The sequence below is a fragment of the Perognathus longimembris genome, chromosome 5, assembly GCF_023159225.1.
Source record: "Perognathus longimembris pacificus isolate PPM17 chromosome 5, ASM2315922v1, whole genome shotgun sequence".
In the NCBI taxonomy this organism is placed as follows: Eukaryota; Metazoa; Chordata; class Mammalia; order Rodentia; family Heteromyidae; genus Perognathus; species Perognathus longimembris.
In genome coordinates this window covers 82,050,722-82,072,481 of record NC_063165.1, presented here as the reverse complement: position 1 = coordinate 82,072,481, position 21,760 = coordinate 82,050,722, and the positions used below count along the sequence as shown (strand labels likewise).

Below are 21,760 nucleotides of genomic sequence, written 5' to 3'. Positions count from 1 at the left end.
ATATGTGGGCCAAAATACTCGTGGACCTCATGCGTTTTTATTAATGAGGGAGGGGACATCTGGATGCCTATCAAATAATACAATACTTTGTTCTCTGACTATAAATATAAACAAAAAAATCTGGTTTCTGATAGGTCTGAAACCAAAGGAACAAGGAGAAAGCGGGTTAATGTTCTGTCATCTGACATCCTGTTTCATTCAAATGTAGGGTGAACCATCAGAGGTGTGCCGAGCTGGTGTGTGTGTGTGTGTGTGTGTGTGTGTGTGTGTGTTGTGGTAGTGTTCAAGGTACTCGCAAATGGTTCCCAAGCCAGGTTCCTATTTGTGAAGTCTTTATGCATTTCCTGTCTATGTCATTGCACGGAAGGAAGGCACGGAAAGCAGGGGAAGAAGGATGTTTTCAGAAGAGAGCTGCCACGCAGGGTCAGAGGCGCGCTCACCACGGCCAAGGCTGGCCCTGGGCGAGCCGAGTCACCGGGAAGAGCCCCCAAACTGGGAAGTGCAGAGCTGGAAGGAAGCTGAGGTCCCCCCAGGGCCATCCGTGTCTGCCAGGGAGGAGACTCAGACTCAGCCAGCAGGTGGCTTTCCACATCCACGCATCAACTCGTGGTCCACAGAAAACCTCCATGTGCCCGGCCTTCCACGTGCAAGCACACTTCCAAGCACGCTTCTCCACCACCCTGCCACTCGCGCAGCTCAGCATGCACTGTACCTTGGAGGACACTCAACACCACAGCCTCCGTGTGATCAGCCAGCAACTCCGCCTTGGCGATGGCGGCCAGCGACAGGTAGTTAGACAGATTCCTGCACAGGTCCTTGTTGCCGCCATGCAGGAATTTCACGGCGATGGGAATGGCTAAGGCCATGACGGGGGGCCGATTGTAATTCTGAGGAGACATAAACAGGCAACACACAAATGATTCACGGCTCATTCATTCGCTCATCTAGAAAGTACTTACTGAGCTAAGCTTCTAGAGTACAGCAGCGAAAACACAGACACTGGTTAGGGTGGGTCCTAAATCAATGTGCCAAACTGAATGACATTCGTGAAAAAAGTGCAAATCTCTGGTGGTAACTGTCATGAGGCTGAGGCGCCTCGGTTCAGGGGAGGGGACCTGAGGAGAGCAAATCCCAGTCCTTCCCCCATCTTGCTGGGGGGTCGCAGAGGTGTCACCCAGCTCGCTAGCTCTCACTTGTATAAGACGTAGCATCCTCTCTCCCAATCAGTCCTGGACAGGCCTGGTGTTGGTGGGCTCATGCAGGTAATCCTGAGGTCCAGAGGATCACAGGGTCTTCCCCACCCCCCACCCCAGTCCCAAAAGTTTTCGAAACCCTATCTCCACAGAAAAAGGTGGGCAACGTGGTATATGTCTATAAGCCAAGCTACACAGAAGCATAAATAAAGGATCACGGTTCCAGGCCCTCCTGGGAGAAAAAATAAGACTCCATCTCAAAAGGATCCTCAGCAAAAAAGAGCCAGAGGTGTGGTTCTAGCAGCGGAGCACCTCCTAGCAAACACAGAGCTCCGAGTTAGAACCCCAGTACTGCAAATGAAATAAGTAAATAGGTTGATGATAGGCAGATGATAGATAGATGGATAGATAGATGATAGATGGGTGGGATAGTAGATCGATCGATCGATTGATCGATAGGTAGGTAGATAGTTATAGACTGGCCTGTCTCTGATAAGTAGATCTCACAGCCTGGCATGGACTCCTTGGCTCAGAAAGACTTTCCAGGCTGGATGTGACAGGATGTTGCCAAGTCAAAGCTTCAGACGATGGGATACAAATGTACATATACCAGCACTGGGGCTAGCACTCAGGGCCTTTTACTCTTCCTTGGCATCTGAGCTCATGGATGGTGCTCTACCCCTTGAGATGTGACTCGTGTCCAGGATTTTTGCTGGCTAATTGGAACCAGAGCGTCTCAGACTTTTTTTTTTTCTTGCCTGGGGTTGCTATTAAATCATGCTGCTCCAGATCTCAGCCTCCTGCATAGCGAGGACTACAGGTGTGAGCCACCGTGGCTGGCTTGTGTGTGCCCTTCTCTGCTGTTACCACTGTGAAGAGGTATGGTGCCGGCGTCCTGCTCTTGGGACAGAATACGGAGAACTGAGCACGGATCTAGGCTGTGAGAGAAACCAGGCGTTGTTTGTGGGATGCATGCCGGGAAGACAGAGAGAAGGCGTTTAGGTCTGTGAGACACCACCGAGTCACCAAACCAGCCCTGGACTATGTTGTTCAATTTGTTGCTATAGTGGCATCTTTGTTATGGCATCTGAGCCTGTATCTTGACACTGCAAAGCCAGGGCCACTTCTGTTCTTGGAGCTTAAAAAAAAAGCTAAATCCTTAGGCGGTGAGAAATAGAGGATTTCACGTTTCCCAAATCAAGTCCTACAGAAAGACAGCTATTCACATGGGAGAAAACTGGGTCTTCACCTGTGTACCAGCCAGAGCAGCAACCAGCACCAGATACATTGCACAGCTAAAGAAGAGAAAAGAAGACAGAGGTGGAAAAGAAAGGCAGAATGTACTGACGGCCTCAGGCCTTCCTGGAAGCTGCAATATCTTCAAGCCAAACTCAAAACTCCTAACAATAAAGAGAGAGAGAAAGTTATAGAGCAGATGAAAGTAAGAACTTCCGATCATCAAGTGACAGCATTTAGAAAGGAAAAGAATAACTCTCAAAACAAAAGAAGACATTTGCAATGTACTTATCTAACCTGTCTCCTGTACCTAGAATTTTTGAGAAAATCTTCAAATCTATGAGAAACAGGAAACAGATAGAAAACAAATAGAACAAATTAAACCAATAGAAAATTAGACAGACATTTTACAAATGAAAATGCGCAAACAGTCTAAAAGCATGAAAAATTGCTCATTTTCATTAGACATGAATTTTGACCTAGGTTCTAATGACAAAGTTTTGTTCACTGAAAATTAATTCAGACATGGGTTAACCATTTTCCTGAGCTATCTTACGTCACGTGAGAGGCTTGAAATTTAGCTGTAAGCAGATTCAAAGTTATTATATAGTGAACAGTACATTCAAATGTTGCTATCTTTGTTTCAGGATTTTCTGAATGTTGATGGCATATGGTAGCAGGTTCACTGTGGCAGGAAAGAAAGCATTGGATATGGACGTCAGCCTATTCACACAACTCTCAGTGATTTTCACCAAATAACTCCAGTTGTTCTGATTTATTCTGGTTCTTTTGCCAAGGAGAGCTGGCAGGTAGAGAGGTGATATATGTCTTTCATTAAGGAGAACCGAACCCCATATACATATACTTGTAGCTTGCTGAACAACAAAGGTATTGGCACTAAAACTGTGAAAGTTAAATCAATAAAAATTACCATTCTCCGACACCGACGGGTTTTAGCTTTGGGGTGAACAGCACTTGCCAGCAACAACAACATTGAAACTAACCTGTCGTAACCAATCAGATCTCTTCTTTACAACAATCATAGGTGCTCTGGAGAAAAATAGTGACCAGCTATTAGAGTCTATTTCTGGTTCCAATCGGCGAGGTTACGCCCCAGATGACCAATGCTATCCATTAAACAAACAAAGTTTTTCTATTTCCCTCCCACGGAGGTCTTGGACTTCTCTCAAAGAACATGCAAAAGGAGAAAACATCAAGAAGAGAGCAAATAGTTCAAACACTAAGGGATTGCCACCAGAGCCTCTTGGGCCCAGTGTCTAGACAGTTCCTCGGGCGTCAAGAAGTGGTGTGCTCTGCTACCATTGATGTAAGGCACTGGGAGGCCAAAATGACGCTTGAGAGAGGGTCCTGGGCACCCAACAAGTAACAAACAACCTCCTCCCGGCGCCTGAGCCTTGCTTTCAAAGGCGGTGAAGGCAACACATCCGAGGCCCAGGGGATAATTTTATCTCCCAAATGATTTGGACCACAGACGTGGCACACGGTCAGAGAAAAGTCTGGTGGCTCCGGCCCTGCAAACGCACCGTGGTCCCCATGACTCGCAGTGTTAGAACCCCTGGCACGGATGCGAGCTTCCGCGTGGCTGTCTGGTGCTGCAGAGAGACTGAGGTTGCTCGCGGGGGCAGCTGTGTGTCGCTGGAGAGGCGAAACAAAAGGGCCTTGTTCTGTGGTTGCCTTAACTAGATGAACACCAGCCTCAGCTTTTTTTGCGGGGGGGGGGGGCAGACTTTTCCTTTCGAAATTGTACTTTGGGAACATTTCCCAGGGTTTTAAGATTAGAAGGAGTCAGGCTAGCGTGGAGGAGACAGCAATGTGTGGTGTCGCCAGTTGAAAAGCGTGTTGGCGCTCAGGTCTGAAATTCAACTAAAGAGCCATAGGAAATGATTGAGCTTGAGAAAGGTTCAATTTTGAGAACACACTCATTCTCGCATTGGCCCACTTATTTTGGAATTACCTATACAGTGCTTGGTTGCCAGCAGCCTGGCTAAATAGAAAAATGAACGGACACAGTTTTCCAGGGAGCTTTGATGCTAAGGATTCGGACCTTAGGAGCCTGCGGGGTGGGGGGCTTGCTCAATTCTCTTCCCTTCCAGGCCTCTGTCTGAGGTTGGGATCAGATCTGGAGGGAATATAGCTTTACAGAAACCAGCAGCATTACTTCGTCAGAGCCCCTTCATTTGTCCTATCTCTCCATAAATATCACTTGAGCACTGGCCCTGCACTGGGTCCTATTTTAGGTGCTGGGATGACTTCAGTGAATAAACCAAGCTTACAACTTGGGCTAGGGTAGAGCTAGATGATCCAACAATGGCTCCGATAAATTGCTGATCTTAATAGTCTGTGAGAAAGTGTTGGGTGCAGATGATAACCATAGCAACCACAGCTAATGTCCATGCAGTGCTTGCTAACTATTTTATCTTTTTGTTTTGTTTTTTTTGGCCAGTCCTGGGGCTTGGACTCAGGGCCTGAGCACTGTCCCTGGCTTCTTATTTTGCTCAAGGCTAGCACTCTGCCACTTGAGCCACAGCGCCCCCTCTGGCCATTTTCTGTATATGTGGTGCTGGGGAATCGAACCCAGGGCCTCATGTATATGAGGCAGGCACTCTTGCCACTAGGCCATATCCCCAGCCCACTATTTTATCTTTTTTACCATGCCTTTACTCCTCACCACAAACTCATTTTGGCAATGATAGGCTCCTAACCAGCTCCTAACAGGTGGTTCCTGTTGCCTGTGTTTTACACACAAAGAAACGGAGGCCAAAGGAAGGTGGATTTGGCCAAGATGACACTACAGGTGACTTGTAGAATTGAGATTGCCGGAGCTTAGCTCATCTGAGGTTAACCATCTAATCTCAATCTTATCAACTAGCGATCTAATTGCAATAGCCAGTCCCTCCTCTGTAAGGTCTTAGTCAGATGCTCTCAACTGTCCAGGGCACTTTGTATACAAGGTTGTCCCGCTCTGACTGAAAGAGAGGACCTAACAGGACTGACATGTGGAATCGGTGGGATGGACACGGAAACACATACGTTCTGATTTAGGAATTCTTTCTTGGCCCCTGTCCCTGGGCAACCCTCTGATTACATCTCTCTTTGAATAAGCATCCACAGAAATGGTAGAGATGGGAGAAGAGACGACGTGGCAATCTGGTTGGGGAAGAGGTTCTGTCCGATGGAACTAGTGCCCTAGGGGCAAAGCCAGGCCTCAGCTCTAACACTTCCTGGTGGCTGATGGCTGAACTGCCAGTTCTCCAGAATTTCTTTCTAGAACATCATCCATGTCAACAATAATGTGCCCAAACTGCCTTTCAGTCTCCATCAACGCGCTCCTGTGTGTGTGTTCCTCTCTGAAGGCCAAGGCCATAGGTGGGAGCGGGGGTGGAGCAGGGGTCTTCTTCTTCAGGATTTTATTTCAGGGGATGAGCCCAGGACAACAGCAACCTAGCTCAGCAGAAGCTCTTAACCCCACACAAGCTGTCACTTCCGTTAGGTACTTATACACGGTGGCCAGTCCACACATGGAAACTGCTCACGTGATAAGGGGACTCCCAGTGGGCATCCACCAATGACCAGTTCAGGGTCTGTAGATTGATGTCTTAAATGAGACTTACTGAATCCTTCCTCCCTCCCTCCCTCCCTCCCTCCCTCCCTCCCTCCCTCCCTCCCTCCCTCCCTCCCTCCCTCCCTCCCTCCCTCCCTCTCTCCCTCTCACCTGTGTACCTGTAATAGGGCTCGAACTCTGGGCCTTGCGCTCTAGCTCAACTTTTTCCTCACGCTGCTGGTACTCTACCACCTGAGCCACACCTCCGCTCTCCCTTTTTTTGCTGGTTAATTGGAGACAAGAGCCTAACAGATTTTCCTTGCCAGGCTGGCTGTGAGCTGCAATTTGCAGATCTCAGTCTCCTGAATAGCTAGGATTACAGACAGGTGTGTCACTGACCACCCAGATTAAAGCGAGGCAACTGTAAATGCGCTTCTCTTCCAAAATGTCCCAACTTCTAAGTGAAAGGCGGGGTTTGTCCTGGGCCAGGCATGGTGTCCCCAGAAGAAGAGGGAGCGGCAGGACAGACGCACTTGTCTTCACCTTACCCCACGCACGGCCCCTTCCTCTCCAGTCCTTCCTTGGTCCCCATGGAGGGGAGGGCTTTCATCGAGTGCATTTCCTCTTTGGGATCTGGCAGTCTTGCTCTATCGTCAGCTTCTTCTACGTGAACACCTCACTAAATCCACTAGAGGTTTGCGGTGGTGTTATTTGAATTAGCTACAGCATGTCTTGTCCAGAATTGGGGCTTGATAGAACTTTCTCAGTCTATTACTTAACAGCCTACTGTCTTAATTACTGATGGTTTGTAGTGTGTGTGTGTGTGTGTGTGTGTGTGAGAGAGAGAGAGAGAGAGAGACAGAGACAGAGACAGAGACTGGGGATTGAGTGCAGGGCCTCACACTTGCTCTTCCACTGAAACCACACCCTCAGTTCCATTTCTAGCTTGTTTTCCAAACAGTGTCTCATGCTTTTGCTTGGGTTGGCATCAAACCACAGCCCTCCTATCTCTGCCTCTGGGGTGCCAGGTACACACCACCACACTTGCTAGTTGGTTGAGATAGGATCTTTCTCACTTTTGCCCGGGCTGGCTTGGAACCACAACCCTCCCATCTCTACTTGTTGAGTCTCTGGGATTACGAGCGTGCTGCCCCGCCTGGCCTGCGGTGTTGTCGGCCAGTGTCTAAGCAGCCCAGGAGAGCAGGGTCTGGGTTCAGAGCCGTCCCATGCTTCTACGAGCTGCCAGGCTGGGCGTGCAGCTGCTTCTGAGTGCACAGCGACCTACCTGCAGAATGCAGCTCATGATATCGGAGGCGATCTTGGCATGGGGAGTGTCTTCCTCTTTGCCGGAAGGTCTCAGGCTGTGCTCCAGGCAGGCATTCCAGAGCCCCACCAGGGCCTTGGCGTGCTTTTCAATGGACTCTGTCTCTCTGATGGCTGTTGTTATTCTTGTGATACAGACTTCAACCACTGCCTGGTCGTTGTTACTGGTTTGGTAATCCTATTTGGAAAGGACACCTTCATGTTAAACAATATTCTACAAAGTCATCGTTCGCAGGAGGAAACACTAGCCGGGTCATTTAGAAAACAGGAGCCGGCTGGGTGCTGGGGTGGGAAGGAGGTTGTAAAGACCTACAGAATGTACCCCTTCTTCCCCCGGCAAGGGAGCTCGGCAAAGGCAGATAGACCAGTGTGCCCAAAGATCTCGGGGTCCTACGGCACCCACAGAGGAGGCCAGCAAGAGCCCACAGGGGCTCCCCGGGGGCATTTACCAGGGACCTGATCTTCCGACTATTGGACTTTCAGTAACAGTCACGACGAAGAATATTTTCAAGTTGCTTTCCAGTTCTCCCCGTGAGCGACCTCTCTCTTTCAGGACACAAATGGTATAGCGAGTGAGACAGTACACACCCTAAACAATTCTCTCTCTGTAATTGTGGATCCATTGTACTATAGATTCTTCTTAAAAAAAAAAAAAAAAAAAGAAGTTCCTGAGGCAAAGGGCAGGAATATTTTCAAGACTCATACTATGACTTTCCAGAAAGTTTGGGAGGATAAAAGTCATTTACGGAGGGGGGTATGAGGGACGAGGTAACAAACAGTACAAGTAATGTATCCAATGCCTAATGTATGAAACTGTAACCTCTCTGTACATCAGTTTGATAATAAAAATTTGAAAAAAGGCTGGGGATATAGCCTAGTGGCAAGAGTGCCTGCCTCGGATACACGAGGCCCTAGGTTCGATTCCCCAGCACCACATATACAGAAAATGGCCAGAAGCGGCGCTGTGGCTCAAGTGGCAGAGTGCTAGCCTTGAGCGGAAAGAAGCCAGGGACAGTGCTCAGGCCCTGAGTCCAAGGCCCAGGACTGGCCAAAAAAAAAAAAAAAAAAAAAATTGAAAAAAAAAAAGTCATTTACGCTCAGTCAGCAGGGCAAAGACCTGGTTAGCTCCCAGCACCTTTGTAAGATCAAAGGCGTTTCAAATTTTTTTGGTAATTTAATTATTAAAAAACAGTATCTCGGGGCTGGGAATATGGCCTAGTGGCAAGAGCGCTTGCCTTGTATACATGAAGCCCTGGGTTCGATTCCTCAGCGCCACATATACAGAAAACGGCCAGAAGTGGCGCTGTTGCTCAAGTGGCAGAGTGCTAGCCTTGAGCAAACAGAAGCCAGGGACAGTGCTCAGGCCCTGAGTTCAAGGCCCAGGACTGGCAAAAAAAGAAAAAGAAAAGAAAAACAGTATCTCATTGCTGTTTATCTTAGGAATTTCCTTGCCCCAAAGTGAGGTTGGCTATTTTCACATCTTTTTGTCATTTGTATTTCCTCCTTTGAAAATTGTGCACTGTGCTTAAGTCTTTTTGTTTTTTAAACCTTAGATGACTTTATTTTGGTTCTATTTTTGGTTCCCTTTTGGTGCAGTATGTTTTTCTATTAAGGGTATTAAGCCAGCATTTGAGTTGCAAATGTGTCTGCACATTTATTATTTTTAGAGTGTTTTGTTACTAATTACTAATACACTAAGACTTTAGGGAGTCAAACCCTATCAATCTTCTGATGTTTCATTGTTTTTCCCTTTTCAAATTAGCAATGTTTAAGTTTAGTTTTGTTATTGACTTCAAGTACAGTGTATAAAGGTTCAGAAGAGGCAAAACAGTTTGTAATGATGAATGAGAGCCCTGTAGTTCCCGCTGCCATCCCCCTGGATTCCCATCCACATCCGCCAACTTGCAGGCGGTGTTCCGAGACTGCAGGGAACTCACCTACACGGCCCCTGTTCTATGATTTTTTTTTTTAAATGTTGCTCTCTTTATTGAAAAGCCTAATAAAAAGCAAGTAAACATCTCTGTTTTTTTTCCTAGATGTATAAGAACGTCACAAAAACATTCCATTATTTGTCATTTTAGAAATTCATCTTTTAAACAGTCAACTTCGCTTTTCAATCTGTCTGTAGACAAGGAAACTAAAATGTCCATTTTTTTTTTTCCAAGTAGCGAATGTGTTTTGCGGCTTACTATTCGTTATTGGACATTTCATTTCCAGGGTTGGGGGTAAATCTCAGCAGCAGAGAGCTTACCTAACATTGTGCAAGGTTCTGAGTGCAAGCTCTGTGAACACACACACACACACACACACACACACAGATAAAAAGTCATTTTCTAGATAATTGCTTTGTGTACATGAAGTTCAGCTGCAAGGCTGTATTTTCTGCTTGCTTGTTCTGTCTATCAGTTCTTTTTTTTTTTTTTTTTTTTGGCCAGTCCTGGGCCTTGGACTCAGGGCCTGAGCACTGTCCCTGGCTTCTTCCGGCTCAAGGCTAGCACTCTGCCACTTGAGCCACAGCGCCGCTTCTGGCCGTTTTCTGTATATGTGGTGCTGGGGGATGGAACCTAGGGCCTCGTGTATCCGAGGCAGGCACTCTTGCCACTAGGCTATATCCCCAGCCCCCTATCAGTTCTTTTGCAATTCTAATTTTGTCACTTAGTTTATACATGTCCTACAAAGTTTTTAAAGGTGCTTCTTTTTGTATCTTGTCTTTTTTGTTCTTGTTAACAAACACATTGTGGTATTCCCCTTTTAATTAGCTTTTATTCACTTCGCAAATATTTTGTAAGCATTTGTTTAGCTCAATATTTCTTTCTTTCTTTCTTTTTTTTTTTAACTAGTCCTGGGGCTTGGACTCAGGGCCTGAGCACTGTCCCTGGCTTCCTTTTGCTCAAGGCTAGCACTCTGCCACTTGAGCCGCAGCGCCACTTCTGGCCATTTTCTATATATGTGGTGCTGGGGAATCGAACCCAGGGCTTCATGTATATGAGGCAAGTTCTCTTGCCACTAGGCCATCTTCCTGGCCCTCAATATTTCTTAATTATGGTAAGTGTCTAGATCATGCACTGGGTTTCTAGAAGGAGTTCTGTGATTCATGCTGCTTTTCTGATTTGTGTGCCTTTTACATTTCAAGGCTTGTTGTGTTATCAAGAATTTCCTAAGCTTCCACATGGAAGTGATTATCCCAAGAACAGTGATTTCATCCTTTCTGTTTTGATGTAAAACTCCATGGCCTAACCAGGTTAGCTCAGTAAATGTTTTAAATCATATAGGATGTGCCACTTTCACTTTTCAAAGTTTACACATTTTATTAATTTTCTTTAATAAGCATAGTGTTGGTTTTTGTCAGTGAGAGATATCTTTGGTACTATAATTTATACCATTAAAAAAAGAGCCAACATACTCTCTTAATTTACTGATTTTAGTTTTCTACCAAGCATAAAGAGTGAATTTCATTAAAGAGTCTTTTTAGAATCTATAGACAATTTACTCTCATTCTTAGAGCTATCATGATAAATTCAAGAAACATATTTCCTACGGTTGGTTAATTTGACACTGAAACCCCGGGGTGCTAAGCCAGCTCAGTCGGAAAGACAGAAGCCAGCGATGAAGACCTTAAGCTTTGTCTCCGAAGTTTAAGGCCCTCCCCGACCCCCATGCAGGAGCAGAGGCTAGCCTCTTAGTTACTGCAGGCAGAGAGTAGAACAAGAAGGATGCATAGAAAGTTCCATGTTTCACCCGCTAAAAGGAGGCATACACTACGCATTTGAACTTCCAAGAGACGAAGAACGACGTCTTTGCCAGAATATTTTGACGGCAAGCAACAGCAAAATGTGGGATAACTGCAGCTGTTACTGCCCGCAAGTGGCTTGTAGATTTGCCGGAAATGCTGATGTGCTTGGCACGGAAAAAAATAGGCAAGGTAGAGGTGACAGACAAATGACTCCCTCTTTTGGCCACCGTCATCACGGTAAGTCACCTCTGCTGGCTTCCTACCTATGATGCCTGGGAATGAATTCTGATGGACAAGCTTAGGTTGGCAATCTTTGTCCCTCTCTTCCCTGGCAGGCAGGACAGCAACCTGCCAATGGTAGTGAGTCTTGGTGAAGACCCCATCAAGAGGGGCCCTTCACAACTCTACTACATTGTTGGTGGGAATGCAAACCTGTTCAACCACTCTGGAAAGCGGTATGGAGGTTCCTCAGAAGGCTAAACATAGAGCTCCCCTATGACCCAGCAGCCCCACTTTGGAGCAGCTACCCAAAAGATTACAATCAAGAACACACTAAAGCCACCAGCACAACCATGTTCAGCACAGAACAATTTGTCATCGCTAAAATATGGAACCAACCCAGATGCCCCTCAGCTAATGAGTGGATCAAGAAAATGTGGTACCTATACACAATGGAATTCTATGCCTCTATCAGAAGGAATGATAACTGCTCCATTCGTAAGGAAATGGAAGGACTTGGAAAAAATCATACTAAGTGAAGTGACCCAGACCCAAAGAAACATAAACCCTATGGTTTCCCTTATAGGGAATAATTAGTACATCTCTAGGATAGACATAGCAGAAGATCACAACAGCTCAATAGCTATGCCTGTGTGAACACAGACGATAATGCTAAGTGAAATGAACTCCATGTTATGGTAATAAGTGGCATATCATTGCTGTAGTTAATTCCAACATGCCATGTGAAACTGTACCTTTGTCCTCTCGTATTCCCTTCCTGTGGTTTTACTCCTGCTATTACTGTAACTGTTCTTAGTACCCCAGATACTGTATAGACGTGTATTAGAACTAGGGAAGGGGAAGGAAATACCAAAAAAGAGAGGCAAGCCATCAAAAGACAAACCATTGCATAGCAATACTTACAAAACCAAGTGGTGTAAACCAACCCTACAACTCATGGCCGGGGGAAGGGAAGTGGGGGAGGGGGGAGGTGGGGGGAAAATGAGGGAGGAGGTAACAAGTTGGATAAGTAATGTACTCGCCTTCCATATGAAACTGTCACCCCTCTGTACTTCACTTTGACAATAAAGAAGAAGGAAAAAAGAGAGGCCCTTCACTAAAAGAACATGAAGGGCAGGAAAAAAAAAAGTATCAAAACCCCACTCCAGCCTGAGCAGCATGAGTGCAGGTGTGGTGTTTGCCAGGACAGCAGTTCGGTGCTCCTGAAGAGAAATTGGTTACTGGGACCCAAGTCCTTGGAAGCCCAGTAAGGAAATCAATCCAAGGTCCCATCACCAAGGCTGGTCACAGGGTTGCTAAGGGGAAGCAAGCCCCTGGAGGGCCCCTTGGGTCAACGTGAAAAGCAAGAGACGAGGCTACAGACAGCAGCCACCTTCCGCTTAATGACGTAAACGAGACGTCGCCATGTTTCTTCAGCTTCTGTGGTTACGGGTAGAAGTTAGAAAGGAGATGTGAGCCAGGCCCCCGTGGCTCGCGCCTGCCATCCCAGCTACTAAGGAGGCTGAGAGCTGAGGATGGTGGTTCAAAGCCAGCCTGGGCAGCAAAGTCTGTGAGATTCTGGTCTCCAGGAAACTACCCTGAGAACCGGAAGTGGCACTGTGGCTCAAGTGGTAGAGCACTAGCCTTGTGTACAAAGAGGCTCAGGGACAGCATCCAGGCCCTGAGTTTAAGCTGTAGGACCAGCCTCCCCCACCCCCTCCCCCCCCCAAAAAAAAGGGAGATGCGTGACAGAAATCAATAAATGCAGAAGCTACTTGGGCTACTCACTCTCCAGCCCTGCTGTCCACATGGGATGATAATTGGATAGTTTCACTTGCCAGCCACGCTCTTAATGAGAGGGATCAGCCAGCCTGCACAGCCTAGCAGCGAGCCAGGTGACAGACAGCTCACTCATTCTAAATCCGAAGCCGTTTAGAGACGCAAAAGAACTCAGAGCCACTACTGACCTCTGGTGGAAATAGGCTTGAGGGACGTTAGAGGCTTTTTTTTGTGTTTGTTGGAGTTGTTTTGTTTTGTTTTTCACTTGTAGGAAGATGGAAAAAAAAAAAATCCGTGTCCTATTCAGCCAAGTTATTTCTAGAAGAGCAGAAGAGGGGCTGCTGGAAATGGCAGCATCACGCCACCCCCCCCACCCCCGAGAGTGGAAATGTACCAGGGACTCTGCGGGATTGGAGTCACCCTAAGTGGGTTAATGCTCTAGAAAAGGAAATGTGGACACGTAATTGCTGTGAGAGGCATAGCCTGGGGACATGACCTCGTTGCTCCGTGGGGAACTAGCTGCCAGCGAGCCACAATGCTGACAGGCTTGAAGACGAGCCCCTCCCCCCCCGCCCCCAGCTGCCCCGATGCCCTGCAGGGCCTCCAACCCGCTCCCCACTTCAGGGGGTCTGCGGCGAGCCCCGGCAGGCCCCACCCAGCTGCACGGGGGTGGGGTGGGGGGGGGACAGGAGGCCGGGTGTCTACGTCTCTGAAGGAGGAAGCAGCTCCCGTAGGGGCCCAGCACAATCAAGCAGGTCCCCGTCCAGCCTCGCTGGGCAGCCCGTGTCCACCCTTCCATCACTCCTGGCACCCGGGGAGCTGCTCGCTGGGTGTCACGCTCCCTCCCCGGCAGGCAGTGTCATCCATCTGCCTTCTTTCATTACTCAGCCTCCAGCACACAGCTGCCAGGGACACCGATGCCCTCGTGGACCCCGGCAGGCAGGCCGGCTATCACCTCGAGTTTGTTACTTTGACTCCTCCCGTCATTTCAAGACAGCTCGCACCCCGTCCATCTGTGAGACTGTCCCCGCAGGCTGCCAGCTCGAGTTCTGCTCCCCGCAGGAAGGCGGGCAGAGTGGCGCGAGTACCGGCGGACCCGATGGTTCCGCGGATGCCTTTTCTTATATTTGCATTTTTATTCACATCAATTAGGTGTAGAACAGGGCTTCCTGTGGATGCATCTCTAGAGCATACGATACACCGCTGTCACTTTCTCTCATTTCCTTTCTCCCTTCCCCATACAACCTCAGCAAGTATTCGTCTTCCATTTCCACGCATGTAGGTGAAGCACATTGCCATATCCTGTCTCCTTCCCCCTTTCCACGTGGCCCTCACCCCAGACAGGACCTGTTTTACAGTTCGAACCATTCATTATTTTTCAAGTGTGAGCTAGCTGCTCCAAGAGGGCAGTTCACACCCTGGTATTTCCCATGCGCTCTAATCATTTGACTGTCTTGCAAATCCTCCCCTTCTTGTAGAAGAGTGGATTTATATTCACCTGGCTCGAAAGTTAATGAGCTCAACGATGACTGACCCTTGCCTGCAGCATTTCTTCATGAAGCCTCTGACATACGGACAGTCGTTAGACTGAGCTGGTCAGGGTAGAACCAGATATTGGAGCCAGGAGAAAAGACTGCATCTTTCTGAGGATCTGTCTCTGGGGGAGGTGAGTGTCTGGGGCCATTGAGAGCCATGTGAAACACTGGACACTGAGCAAGCGCAGTGTTGCTCTATACAACCCATTGCTCTAGCAACTGGATGCCTTTTCTTAGACACCAACTAAACCACAGAGCAGAGTAAAGAGAAGGGAATATCCCTGGTCTTCTCCCCTCCCCTGGAACCATCAACTCCTGCCCCCCCCCACCCGTGGTATCCATTCCTTTAGTTCTAGCCTGGTCCATAAAGCAGGGTACTTACTGGCGATGAGCTAATTATTTTAATCTGCTCCAAGGCTTCCGTCAGGCTGTCTTCAATCTCAGAGTCATCCAAGGAGAAGAGGTCCCCAGCTCGTGAGAGATCTTTCTGTCCCAAAACAAGTCTGAAGAGCTGGTGCATGCTGAGGGATTGTCAGTGGGCTTGCCGGGGATCCATGCATTTGGTGGTCAGGTGTTAGGGAGAGAGAGCCAGGTGGCAGGGGTGGACTTCATATGCCGCACGAAGCCATTTTCCTCCAGACTTGGAGGTCGCCGCTGCCACTCTCTGAGAAGGGAAACAAATGACACAATGCAGCCATGGACAGAATGGCATGAGCGCAGAAAGTGACCTTGGCACCCACCGGAGAGCAAAGACACTTGGAAACGTGGACAGAGTGACAGATTCAGCCTGATGGGCTTCAAATGAGCTCTCGGCTTATTTTTGGCTCAGGAAGTTCTGTCAGAGATGATTAGATCTCTCTGAAATTTAATTTTAACCTAAAAAAAAAAAAACAACCCAGCAGCTCATACCCTACACTTACTTCTTATTTTCTCTTTTCTATTTCAAGGGGAAAAAAGTGGATGAGCAACAAGTAGGACTGGCATGTGCTAGCTGTCCCCTCTCCAGACTGCGGTGGAAATCACCCAGACAGGGAGAAGGGGACGCAGGCCTTGCCTCCCGGACCCCCTGCCTGGGACCTTTCTGGATGCTGAACGTGGAAGCCAATCTTTACCCTCTTGCCCAGATTCACTTTGCCAAGTTGGCGATAGGAGTTCGCTTTTCCCTCCGTTCCCACGTGATCGCAATCCTTACCGCGCTCCCCCGTGCTCCTACACAAGTGGCAATGAACTCTAGGATGCTGCCCGGAGCTCAGGGTTAGGAAAAGCTCAGCCTTGCTACGGTGGTCCGAGCGCTTGCGACATGGCTGAGCAGCTCAGCCACGACTCCAGCCCTGTTTCCCACTGACTACTTGCAGATAGGGTCTTGCTTTCGTGCACAGGTGTGCACCGAACCCCCCACCCACCTGGTCTAGGCTACCTGCCGTTGCTGGCACGCAGGTGTGCATAACGGCGTCGAGCTACCCTACCCTCCAAGGAGGTGGGAGTCAGGCAGATGTGTCCGTCAGTGCGGGCTGGCCCTGGCACCTTCCCGATCTCAGCTTCCCGCATAGCCCGCATGGCAGGCGCAGGCCACCACGTCACGCCCGCCTTCAGGCACGTTTCACAGCCCTTGCGGATAAGCCAGAAGAAGATGGATTGCATCACGCCGTCTTTCACCCTTACACAGTCAACGGCTGAGGCCTTGTGTATGTTCACCTCCTGCCTGGCATCTTTCTGCATACTCCCAGAGTACCAAGTCCTTAATTATTCCTTGCTCTTACTCTGCATGTATGCTCTTAGGTACTCGACCACTTGAGCCATGCCTTTGGTGCAGTGTTTGTTTTTTAATTGTCTCATACTTTTTTCCATGGTTAGTTAGAGATAGAATCTGGTGGACTTTTCTGCCCAGGCTGCCTTTGAACCCTGAGTAACTGGGATTATAGGATGAGCTATGGCATTGGGCTCCCGCCTGTCATTTCTGTACAGCAGAGGTTGTCAGAGCCCAAACAAATAATGCCGAATGCCCGGAGAAACTCCTTATCCTTACGAATGTCACCGTCCCGAGTGTCACCTGAATGCACAGACATGCGCACACGTACAGATACTTGTGTGTGCTTGAAATACACATGTGTGCAACCCACACGAGCCCAGACTCGGTGGCTTTCCATGCACTAAGCTCTTGGCTGGACACTTCCCCCTCCGCTTGCTCCCACCAACCTGAGCATTAATTAGCAATACACAGTGTTATCGGAGAGGAAGAAGCAAGTCCAGTGCCACACAGAGCGGCTGCGGTTCCGCCTCCCGATCTCAATACTCTTTGCATGAAACAAAAAGAAGCAACAACAACAACAAACCAAAACCAAACCCCCACTGGCTTACAAAAGTCTCTTGTATTCCGCCTCTTTCACTTCTTCCCTTCATCATTTCCTGCCCTAATCTTTAAGCAATCCTCATCAGAGGCTCACTCTCATTATGTAATTTTAGTTTTTGGTTTCCACTTGTTTTTAAGCGCAAATTGATGAAGGAGCTTTCCCCAAGAAACAAACACGACTATTTCTAGGGGTCACAGCTGTCCCCAGACTCAGTTTCCCTGCCTGGCTAAGCTGCTGTGGACTGGGCCCAGCGTCTGGTGACATCCGCTCAGCCCACGGAGGTTGTGGCGCTCAGCCCGGGGCCTGGGCGGAAGAATTCCAGGAATGCAGCACGAAGCCACGGCAGTCCCCAGGACAGGGTCAGGTGACAGGCGCGCCTTGCCCAGGAGAGGCGCCCCGGGAAAGCTGCTTCCTAGGGGGGGGACACACAACGCCTGCTCGCGTCCAGGAGCCTTGTTTTGTTCAGTGGAGAAGACAAAACACCCAGTGTGGGTGGAAGCCTGTCCCCATCCTGGGAAGGATGGGGTGGGGCCAGGGAGGGCCGCTGGCTCCCCGTGGCCCAGGGAAGAGAGGGGCTGAGGCCCGATGCCCACTTCCCAGTCAGCGATTCACTCCGCGCTTCACAAACTCCCCCCCGCCCCCGCCCCCCCGGAACTCAGGGGCCTCTTGCTCTGCCTCCAGAACAAGAGGATTCTGAGGTGGGATACGCTTATTCCACAGCTCAGACTCTTTGTTTTCCTTCTTGCTAAGCTGTATGCCCCTTATATGTTTCCATGTACTCTCTCTCTCTCTGTATACCTGTGCACACCTGCTCTGGGATCTGAACCCAGGACCCTGCATCCTTCTTTAGCTTTTTTTTTTGCTCAAGGCTGTTGCTCTAACACTTGAGCTTCAGCTCTACTTCCAGAATTTGTTGTTGTTGTTGTCAGTCCTGGGGCCTTGAACTCAGGGCCTGAGCACTGTCCCTGGCTTCTTTTTGCTCAAGGCTAGCACTCTGCCACTTGAGCCACAGCGCCACTTCTGGCTTTTTCTGTGTATGTGGAGGAATCAAACCCAGGGCTTCATGCATGCTAGGCAGGAACTCTACTAGGCCACATTCCCAGCCCCCAACTCCCAGCATTTTGGCAGTTAAATGGAGATGATAGTTTTGCAGATTTCTTTGCACTGGCTGGCTTCAAACCATGATCCTCAGATCTCAGTTTTCTGAGTACCTAGGATTACAGGTGTGAGCCACCAGACTCGTTGTACCTCTAAATATTGCAGCAATAATCAGGGGGGAAAACGTCAATCTTGCCTAACCTTTTAGCATTTCAGAGAAGAAAAAAAGGCACCCAAATTGCCCCTATTGACCCAACAACTAACAGTGCATGCTTTGAACCATGCCTAAAAAAATACAAAGTATTCTTCTTGGACCCTGCTTTCCCCTGCAGTAGGTTTGTGGGTCCCCACAGGACCTCCCCGCTAGGAAAGCACAAAGAGGGCTTCCCTGCCGAGAAATCCATCCCCAGGACCACAGTGTTTCTCCAGGAGTGACACCCATCCAAGGTGTGACACAAGAGCCACAATGGGCACTGGCCACCGGCTAGAGGACAGTGACCCCCAGGTCCTCCGGGGGTGATCTCAGCATTTCCTATCAGCTCATGTATGGAACCACCCCACCAAGAGTTCCGTTATGAAAGCATTCATTCGCCCAGAATTCTGTCCTGCATCACGGGAGGAGTGGGACCAACCAGTCCTTAATAGGACTTGTGAGTTCTTGTAGGTTGTTCCCTCCGGATCATACGTGTGTGTGTGTGTGTGTGTGTGTGTGCGTGCGTGCGTGCGTGCGTGCGTGCGTGCCTGTCTGTCTGTCTGTCTGTGCCAGTACTGAGGCTTGAACTCATGGCCTTGCATTTTTCTTTCCCCCTTCAAATCTGGCACTGCTCTACTTTAGCTACAGCTCCACTTCTAGCCTTTTGATGGTTCATTGGAGATAATGTCTTGTGGACTTTCCTGCCTGGGCTGGCTTTAACCCACGATCCTCGTTTCTCAGCCTCCTGGGTAACTGGGATGACAGGCATGAATCGCAGGTACTTGGCCTCCTGTCCTCCCTTTCTAGCGGCAACACAGATGACCAAACGGAGTTCTCAGCGTTGAGTCGCTTCGCTCTCCTCAGTTTGTGTCATGCACACATCATCATTGCCCTTTACCCCAGTCTCACACCCAGGTGCAGTTCATTTGCTATGGGACAGCTTCATGCTTTTGAAGTATTTCTGGAGATTTGGGGGAGCAACTTTATTTTATTCTCTGGAGAGATAACCTCGTTATAATCCCACCCCATTGAGGCTGAAGAGCAGAAATGTAGCCTCATCCTTTATATCTCAGACCATCTTTTTGCCTGAATTCAGATGCGTGAATTTTCCAAGTAAGTTTAGGAGAGGGACATCCCTCACTCTCGATGACCTTTCAAGGTGACTCACACTTAATACGCACTACTAAGTAAATGAATACTTTATTATGCATGTATAGACGGTGCAGAAATGCACAAATGGGACCATTCCTCCTTTCTACTGTGGGGCTACGCCGGTAGAGAAGGCAGATTCTTTGAGGGGGTAGGGAACTCTTGTAAACCTACTTAGCTCAGGAAGTCAGTTTATTCTGAGGAATTCAGCCCCTCGCTTTCAACTCTGTTTAGGATATTCCTGACTTCCTCAACTTCAGAAGTTTCTAGAATGGCAAGATCTCTCTCTCTCTCTCTCTCTCTCTCTCTCTCAGTTTTGGACATTATTTTGCACCAATACATTTTCAGATTTCCTTGCCTGAATTAAAAATACCCATTCACTAACTTGGATCCCTTTGGGCCTAGAAAGTTTTAGTCAAGTTCTCAGATAGATTTTTTTTCCCCTTGAAAGAAAGGCCAGCGGGTTCTTCGGGAGGGCATCCCTGTGCTCACGGTGCTGACAGGACTGCAGACGTTCCCATGGCGTTGGCCGCACACATTTCAGCCCTTTGCAGAGGCCTATTGTTTCCCTGGATGCCTGCCTCCTGGGCGTCTCTGCCGGGCATGGTGCTCCCCTCCACTGCTGCACCCGGCTCTCAGGCTGGAAATGCCCACCGGCTCTGTCTCTTGTACCAGAACTCATCCGGCAGGTCTGTACTGGGCTGATGGCCATTCAGCTGAGACAGAAATCAAATCGGCCACCGATGTAGGTGAGAACTCAGTCTGTTTTCTTTTTCCACCCATGCTATAGTGCTGGAACCACGCAGAGAGGAAACTTACATTTCCCGGTAGGGGGATGCAAGAGAACTTACTAACAAGCATCCTAAACACGAGACTTCCGCAGGCTTTCAAGGTAGTTTCAGACTGTCTCCATTTTTTTTTCCTTCACCTGTTAAGGTTTATTTGCAAGTCGTATTTCTTCTGGAATGATATGAATCTTGCTTTGCAAAACAGCCCTAATTCCAATTTTATTGTGTCTATTTTTTTTAACCTCAGAAAACATACCCAAATGCTTCAACTCTGAGAAGCACTCCAGTTAGATGTGTTCTTCGTGTGTATGTACAAGGCACACACTTACACAACACTATGAGCTATCCAAATAATTTCCTAAGTAATTTTTTTTCTATTCTTTAACTTTAGACATTACACATAACTTTATGTCATTAGACACCTATGTCATTAGACTCAATGGCTGCTTATCACATACTCATTCAACGTGTGTGTAGAAGAAGAAAAAGAGGCGGTCAGGCTGGGCGACATGACCCCATCGGAAGAGACGGCGGCAGCAGTTGACAGGAAAGGGCAGCCTGACCAGCGCCGTGCACCTACCTCTGTAGAATACTTGGAGGCAGGGACGCTTTCTGCCCATTTCCACGTGTGTCTTGAGATCAACAGAATTATGCCAGGAAGGAGACTAGACTATCACCGAGTAAATAAGCAAACACAAGGCACACAGCAGCTTTTAGCTCCTGAGGCCTAAAGACCTGCCGTGTGTAGTCAGCCACCAGGAGTGGACTTTTACCCCGGTTCCTGAAGCGCATGCCTGCTGGCCTGGACACACAGCCCCCGGGGGTGGGGGGCATCGGGACCCTCAGGCCGCCCTTCCCTGCTCTTTCTGACACCCGCTTTAGTTTTATCTGAACAACAAGAACAGGAAGGTGGACAGCCATACCTCAGAGCCCAGGGGACTGTGGCGGTGTCCCAGGCCACCGAAGGCTGAAGCTTGATCTTCAGCGCAGTTCAGCTGCGACCCCAGAGTGAGCTGCCTGGCCGGCCGTCCCCAGCTCCTGCCCGGCCGGTGGCGGCTGCGGCTGCGGCTGCTGCTGGCTCCCGGAGCCTCCCGAGTCCCCGGCCCCGCTGGCCCCTCCCTCCAGCCTTCCCCTAGAATCCACAAATTAGCAACTTCCCCGCCCGCCCCCCCCCCAAACTTCTCTTCAGACCTGACCATTGGCACAGAGCCTAGCTGACTTCTACGGTACATTTCCAGCAGCTTCTCTGAAACTGCTCCGCAGTTTAAGAGAATTTACATTTGTCTACCCACTAGTAGTTTAGGTTCTGTTAATTAATAACTCACTTTAAGGAATCAAGGAAGTTTTAGGTTAATATCAGATGTAGGGCCTCTTTTTTAATTTCCTGGCATGGAGGAAAGAGTTTGGGGATGAAGAAAGAGAGGGAAGCCATGGAATGAAATGATATTGAAGCCAAATATACCACAGGGCTAGAAGAAGACTACGGACAAGAGCTTTCCCCTCCTCTCTAGTGACCCGAGGCCTTGCCTTCCTGTAAGGTGATAAAGCCCACCGGAGCCTCTCCCAACCAGTGCTTTCAGGCAATCTGTGACCTTCTGGGG

The 21,760-nt window shown here is 48.7% G+C and overlaps 1 protein-coding gene across 2 annotated transcripts in view; it reads right to left on the bottom strand.

Annotated features, from left to right (window-relative positions):
- Positions 1–21,267, bottom strand: part of Veph1 (ventricular zone expressed PH domain containing 1) — a 111,006-nt gene extending 89,739 nt beyond the window's left edge. The window contains exons 1-4 of one of the 2 annotated variants that reach the window (XM_048347214.1): positions 21,083–21,267; positions 14,963–15,244; positions 7,277–7,492; positions 713–887 (exon numbers count right to left, since the gene is read on the bottom strand). In XM_048347214.1, the coding sequence (XP_048203171.1) occupies positions 713–887; positions 7,277–7,492; positions 14,963–15,100 (529 nt within the window). In that variant the 5' untranslated portion in view covers positions 15,101–15,244; positions 21,083–21,267. The remainder of the gene's footprint in view (positions 1–712; positions 888–7,276; positions 7,493–14,962; positions 15,245–21,082) is intronic. The other variant, XM_048347213.1, reaches the window with a different exon arrangement.
- Positions 21,268–21,760: the final 493 nt, after the last annotated feature.